The following is a 7,823-nucleotide window of genomic DNA, read 5'->3' on the forward strand; positions in this document are numbered from 1 at the left end:
GCCGACCTCACGTAGTGGGATAAAGGCTTGATGTTGTTGTTGTTGTTGTATAATTTATTTTTAATTAAAACTAATTATTATTTATAATAATTAAATATAGTTAAAATATTTAATTATAGTAATTACAATAATTTATAATTAACCATTATTAAAATAATTAAATATAATTAAATAATAATAAAAATAAGTATAATAGGTTTACCTAATTACCTGGGGAGGCGGGTTGAGGCAATCGGGCAGGGAGAATGGCGGGTTGGCTTCGATCTCAGAGGGAGGAGGTTCGGGTATAGGAGGTTTGATGCCGGCTGGATGGGGGAGTCGGACAGAGCTCGGGTCGGCTTGCGGTAAGGTAAGAGAGAAACGCTCTTCTTATTCTTCTCTCTCTCTCTCTCTCTCTCTCTCTCTCTCTCTGCCTGGGGAGTCGGCACAGGCAGAGGATCGAGATCAGAGGAATGGACGGGTATAAGGCGACGGGTTGGGAGCTCCTGCGATCAAGTGGGGGATGGAAGAGCAGAGAGCGTCGTGTGTGTGGAGCCGAAGGGAGAAGCAGCGAAAGGCTTCGTTTGGGTTGGTATTTAACGACGCGAATGGGGCAGCGATCGAGAGACGATTTCACGCAGGAAGTGCGGAGAAGTGATCGTTCGCGGCGCCGATTCAGCGGGATTCGTGGATCCGACGGGATACGAGGTATTTTTTTGTCGTTTTTTTTTTTTTTCTCTTCCTTCGGGTATTATAAGAAGGTCAACATATGGAACGCAAATGCATCCTCCTATCCATTTAAATGTAAATTGATAAACCTATTTCTCCATTGTGCATATAAAATATTATTGGCTCTAGGGATTCCCTAGTCATCAAAAGTTAGAGGATCTCCCTTTATACAATATACTAGTAGATATTAGACTTACAAGAGCCTGTAATGGATAGTGAAAACAGCCACAGTTAAAATTTGTAACTGATACTTGCATTAACTACCTTGCCAACAATTTTCCATTATATTGAATTCTTGATGTGTTGATTTAATATAATAACTTCTCTTAGGTGGGCAATGACATTCATAATTTGAGAACCGAAACTCTAAGGCAGCAGTACAAACTAATAAGAGTCCCTAACTTTCTATTATCTTTAACATATACAACTTACTAAATGAAACTTATATATTTTTCTTTTTAACATTCGTAGGTCAAGTAAGTTAAGCTTATATATTCTTCTTTCTAATATTTGCATGTCAAGACAAGGACATCCGTACATAATACGTATAACAAAGGTTCTCATGTCATACAATATGGTGAGCTTGGTATCAACGAGGAAAACGTTTTCATGTACATTGGCGCAAATCCGAACAATGACAACTCTACTTTCATTGAGGATAACTCTCTTTCGTTTACACCAAGTGTTGTGAACCAACGTGATGCAGACCTCATTTATTATTTGCATAAGGTAGGCATATGGTATGGATACCGTTTCTTCTATACAACTAAGATAAATCACCTTTTATTTTTTGTGATAGTTTTATAATTCACCTGAAAGGCTGAAAGATCGTCCAAAAAATGTGATGCACAAAAAGAACTGCTTGATATAATGACCAATTGCATGCATGTGGATAATAGTATAAATCTCATAGGAAAAATTATCTTTGGATCAGAGAAAGGCATACAAGTCCTTAGTGCAGTTCTAAAGACAGGCAGACTCTGGTCGACGACTGGGCCTGCCTCAATGATGCATTCATATTTTGGATATTTATGTTTTGATGTAATTTGAACAATATTTAGTTGTGTTTTATGTTTTTTTTATTTATTATCCAATGATGAAAAGCATCCAATGATCATGGTAGGAAGTGCTTGGGCATGGCATGACTTAGGTTTGCTAGCATTTTGGGTCCTTTGTTCTTTGGGTTGTTTACTGTTTCAAGGTTTGAGCCATGGCTACTCTCGGGTTGGGCTTTGGCTGCTCTGGTTTTGAGCTGAAATATTGTGAACTTCTTTGTGCTAGCTCATTAATGATTGAGCTGAAGTTTAATTTATTATTAGAGGAGTAATTGCACTTTCTAGCTCATAAATTTGAAAATGTATTTGAAGTAGAGCTTGTTTCTTCCACTTCTTATATCTCCCTGGATTCTTCTTTGTGTTGTACCCGTGATATGCCTGCTGGGTGCTTGTGTAGGCTTTTCGGTTTCTTCCCCTGGCTGTTTTCTTGAGCATCCTCCAGCCCATTTCTGGTGCTGGCTATTCGGGTCCCTCCCTAGCTGTGTTCCCATGGCTTATCCTTCCTGTTTTTCGTGCAGCTTTTTGGGAGCTATTTGTGGTGTCTTTTACCCTTCTTCTTCCTCTTACCTGATTGGTTTGGTTGAAGGTCCAATGTTGGTTGTTTGGTTTTCCTTTTGTGCCTATATATATGAGAAGATTTGGTTTTGGAAAGGTTGTTGATTAACTTAAAAGAAGTTAAAAACCTGAGGGCTTCTTCTCTTGGAAAAGCTTGAGAACTTATTCCACCTCTTCCTCCTCTCTATTTCGTCTTAGCTTCTAACCTCTTCTTCTCTACGCAAGTTCCACTCCACTTGTAACCTTCTTCTTGAGCTTTTGGAAATTGTTTGTTGGTTGATTTTGGAAGACATTTGTAGGAGAGTTTGGTTGGACGTTGGACCCTTTTGCCGTGGTGAACCCTCGGTTTGCAAGCCTAAGCACTTTTTCATATATTTCCAACTTCTCGTTGCATGTGATGAAATTGCTTGCCGGTTGTTCTGAGGATAGTAGTTTTATGTTATAATTTTGTTTCGTTTGTTTCGACTTTTTGTTGGCTTTGATGTTTTGTTTGGATGTTTGCTTATTAGATTGAATAGAGTTTGGTTTTTAATTTGTCCTAGTGTTCTCCTACTTGTCTCTTCTTTCTAGTTTTGCCTGCATCACTCAAATCAATGATAAGTTTTTTGAACTTCTATTTAAAATTTTCCTCTCAAAATTTAGTGGCTTCATTTAAGTATGATTTGCATTTCGTTTTGTGTGTTGCAAATATGGATTCAAGAATTATAATTTTGATGATAATAAACACTTTTAGCATTCATGTTTCCTTACTACCGTTACTACTACACATCTATTTTGCTTATCCTATTACTAATCTTTCTGCTCCACAAGATCAATTATAATTCAAGCCAGCTTAAGATTGGATAGATTAGGACTAAGTCAGTATGTAAGTGTAATCCCAATGGTTTTTATTTTTCTAGAGTCAAATATAATAATGTGGATTCAGATGCTAATTAACCTTGCACAAATACATTCAGGGGAAGAAATTCTGTAAGTTTTAGAGTTTTTTATTTTTGATCATACCATACGGAACGATCTAAAATCCTCTTAGACGATAGGATAAAAATAGAAATCCTAATTAGGGCATCTGTGTTAAGATAGCTGAATTAAGAACATCGTCTTAAACGATATTCACATCTTTCATTTTCTTTACTGTGATATTTATTCAATGATATATGTTTAAGATAATAATTGTCATATCGATTATAGTGAAACTTGTATTTGAATATGAGAAATTGCTTGATAAAAAACATTTCAACCAAACTGCAAGTTAAGACTATGAAGACTATTTGAAGTGATTAATATAATTTTGTTCTACTTTATTTTATCTAATTAATGTCATTTCTTCCCATCTTTTTTATGTTATAATTTGTTTGCATCACTAATTATCTACAAAATTAGTTCTATTTTGACGGAACGTGATAATTTGAATCTATTTTTCCTATCACAAGTGAGAAAATATCTATTTATATTTAATCTTGCTATTGTTTCTGTTCATTTAGACTGATAAATGTTATGCCTATAAAATCATAAAAATGGTGCTTTGAAGAATAAAAATATCATTGTTTTCATGTATAATGATATTACATACAATAAGAAAAACCTCAGACAATTGATTATAATTAACCATCCTGATAAGGGTGATGTGTACGTTGGAGTTCCCAAGGTTTGTTTTTGATGGGACTTGACAGTACCATGATTTTTTCTGGTAATTTATCTATGTTTTCTAACATCTTGCATAAAATTATCTGCACTATTATATAGGAGATGATGTTAATGTTAAAAAAAATTTTATTGTTCTCCTTGGAGATTAAAAATTTATATCTGGTGGTAGTGGGAAAGTTATTGACAGTGGACCTAACGATCAAATTTTTATATTTTATTTAGACCATGATGGCCCATGAATTTTATATTAATTTTATCTGAATTAAAGTCAAAAGAATTTGCTTATATCCTTACAAATTTCCAACAAGATCAAGAAAGCAATTTTAACTGATGCTCAATTTATGTTGTTGTTTTATTATTAAGCATGCCTACATATCTTTACCTTTATGCGGATCATCTCTATTCTAAAGAAAAAGCATGATTCCAATTCCTACAAAAAAATGGTAATGAATTATCATTTATAATATGCAGTTATGCTAAGTAATATTTATATATATAAGATAATGATGGCCTTGCATTTTTATTTCAGGTCATCTATCGTGAGTCTTGTGAATCTGGGAGTATTTTTGAAGGCCTTCTCCCTGAAGATATAAATATATATGCAACAACGGCATCTAATACTATGTAGAGAAGTTCAGGAACTTACTGTCCTGGAAAGAATCCTAGTCCACCTTCAGAATACTGAATATATTTAGGAGACCTCTACAGCATATCTTGGATAAGAGGATGTATCTGTCTTCCATCCAAAATATGTTATAGAGATCTCCCAAACATTTCCAATATTTTGAAGGTGGACTAGGACTCTCTCCAGGACAATAAATTTCCCAATTTATGTCCACAGCATTAGATATTGTTATTGCATATATACTTATATCTTCAGGGAGAAGATCATCAAAAATACTCTCATATTCACAAGACTCAAGATTTATGACGTGAAATAAAAAGATAAGACCATCATTATCTTAAATATAAAAATATTACTTAATACAGCTGCATATTTTATAAATGGCAATTTATTATCACCTTTTTGTCGAAATTAGAATCATGTTTTTTATTCAGAACGGAGATAAAATTATCCGTATAAATATAAAGGATATGTATGCATGTCAAATAATAGAACAACTTAAATTGAGCATCAAGTTAAAATTGTCTTTTTGATCTGTTGAAAATTTATAGGGATATAAACAACTTCAATTGGCTTTAATTCAGTTAAAATTAACGTATAACTCCTGGGCCACCATGGTCTAAATAAAATATAAAAATATGATCATCATATCAACTATCAATAACGTTCTTACAGCCATCAAATATAGATTTTTTATTTCTAAGGAGAACAAAAAAATTCTTAGCATTAACATTATTTCCTACATAATACTACAGATATTTTAAAGCAAGATGTTAGAAAATATATATAAATTACCAGAAAAAAAATAATAGTATTGTCAAGTCCCATCAAAATAAAACCTTAGGAACTCTGACGTACACATCACCCTCATCTGGATGGTTAATTATAATTTCTTGTCTGTGATTTTCCTCATTGTATGCAATATCATCATACATGAAAATAATGATATTTTCATCCTTCAAATCACCATTTTTTATGATTTGATAAGCATGGCACATATCAGCCTAGATGAGCAGAAACAAAACAAAGATTAAATATAAATAGATATTATCTCACTTGTGGTATGAAAAATAGATACAAGTTATCACTTTTTACTAAAATAAAACTAATTTTATAAAGAATTGATTATGCAAGCAAACCACAATATAAAAAAGATGGAAAGAAATGACATTAATCATACAAAATAAAATATAAAAAAAAATCTATATTAACCACATTGATCGTCCAAGATGATTTTGAATCGTCCCGTACGAAAGGATTGAAAACAAAAAATTCTAAAACTTATAGAATTTCTCTCATTGAGTGTGTGTGTGTGCAAGGTTACTTAGTATCAGGATCCACCTTATTATATTTTACTCAATAAAAGAAAAAAACCACTGGAATTACACTTACAGACTGAATCAATACCAATCTACCCAATCTTGAGCTAGAGTTAAGACATCAGAGTCAGCATCATCATTTGCATCTCATCTCCAGGAGTTACATAATAAATTTATGGCTGATCATAAAAGAAGAACTAAAGAATTCGAAATTTGAGACTTTATGATGGTTCGGATCCGTCCGGAGCGTTTTCCTCCTAGATCCGCATAGAAGTTGCATGCGAGAAGTGCCGGACCGTTCAAGATAATCTCAAAGGTGAATAGCAATGCTTACGTACTAGACCTTACCGAACGTTTCAACATTAATCCCACATTTAACATAGAAGATTTAGTAACCTTCGAAGGACCAGAATTTAACCCATGCAATCCACTTACAAACGAGCCTTGTGCGACCATACCTGGTGAGATCCCAAGCCTACCTCCACTTTAATTTATGTATTCATTTTGTACCCTTATGTTGAGTTGAGCCATGTTGGGGCCCTGAGGGCATTTTAGTCTTTACTTTTCTTGTATGATTGAGACCTATATATTTGGGTCTTTTCTCTTGTAATGGTTAATGAATATTTTGAATGAAATTTGCTTTAGTTATCTTTCTTCTTCTTCTTCTTCTTCTTGTGGAGAGCTAGAGAGGAGAACGAGAGCCCAAGGTGAGGGCGAAACGCAATACCCACCAGTCATTGGAAGAGTCCGTGACTCGTGGCCTATCCCCATCATCCGATTCCCTTCCTTTTTCCCACCCCGCCGGCCCTAGCCTCCCTCTTGACCGCCGGACACCCCACCACCACCATCCGACAGTGAGACTTTCAACCGCCGTCCTCATCCCCCATTCCCCACGTATTCCAATTTTGAAAATTCAAAATTTGAATTTCAAAAACTTTCCAATTTTGGAATTTCCTAATTATAAAAGTTTTAAAATTTGGATCATGATGAAATTCAAATTCGAAAGGATTTTATTCTAACCCTTCCTAAATCTAATGAGCCGATTTGGAAACTATTTACTTGCTCCCACACCAAATCCCTCTCTCTAGAAGCCGCCGGCCACCTTGCATGGGCCCTCCTTCATGCCACCAATTAATGCATTGATTACCCCACTAATTTGAAATCAATTTCAAATTAATCCTCCCCTAATTTCGTTCAAAACCTGAATTAAATTTCAGGTTTTTGAAATCACCATCTCCCTCTCTCTCATGAGCTGTCGGCCTCTTCTTTAATGGGCCACATTAATGCCCATTAATTGCCCCTTAATTCTATTGATAATTTGAAATCAATTTCAAATTTGCTTCCCCCTAATTTACTCAAATTCTGAAGATAATTTCAGATTTGGTGTAACTCTCCTTCTCCCCTCTCCTAACCCAATTTTCTTCATCCCATCCACCCGCCCCCTCCTCTATTTTGGCCGACCACCTCCTCACTCCCTCTCTTGGGAAATTAAAGCAAGAAAAGAAGAAGACGACGCCCTTCATCCCTCACTTCAATGTTGAATGGCGAATCTCAAACTTGAGTGGGGTCTTGTATTCAACGCCGACGGAAGCATCGACATCCTAAGATCTCCGTGCTTTGACGTAGGATTTGAAGAGGACACCACCGTTGAAGAATATTTGGAGCGAGTCATCCCGATTCTTGCAAGCATCATCGACCGACGATTTTCAAGCTACGATTGGAGCCTCGTCGGCCACCCACTACATCCATCTCCACCGGCTACCTCTCCACCAACAAAGTTCTTCGGCGCCATCTTGTAGTGGTAATATCTTTCATTATTTGGCTCATATTTCTCCGCTAAAGCCTACAAATAGTTGAGTGAGAAGGCCTTGAGGTGAACCTCTCATTGTTAAGTGTTGGATTATGTTACTTGTACTT

General features: G+C 35.3%; 1 protein-coding gene across 1 annotated transcript in view; it reads left to right on the plus strand.

Annotated features, from left to right (window-relative positions):
- Nucleotides 1–5,747, plus strand: part of LOC110103336 (vacuolar-processing enzyme-like) — a gene marked incomplete at its 5' end in the record, with an annotated part of 9,481 nt that extends 3,734 nt beyond the window's left edge. The window contains 2 exons of the mRNA XM_028693404.1: nucleotides 1,039–1,101; nucleotides 1,231–5,747. Of these exons, the coding sequence (XP_028549237.1) occupies nucleotides 1,039–1,101; nucleotides 1,231–1,515 (348 nt within the window). The remainder of the gene's footprint in view (nucleotides 1–1,038; nucleotides 1,102–1,230) is intronic.
- Between the last annotated feature and the right edge of the window lie 2,076 nt (nucleotides 5,748–7,823).

This window comes from Dendrobium catenatum, unplaced genomic scaffold, assembly GCF_001605985.2.
Source record: "Dendrobium catenatum unplaced genomic scaffold, ASM160598v2 fragScaff_scaffold_266, whole genome shotgun sequence".
Classification (NCBI taxonomy): Eukaryota; Viridiplantae; Streptophyta; class Magnoliopsida; order Asparagales; family Orchidaceae; genus Dendrobium; species Dendrobium catenatum.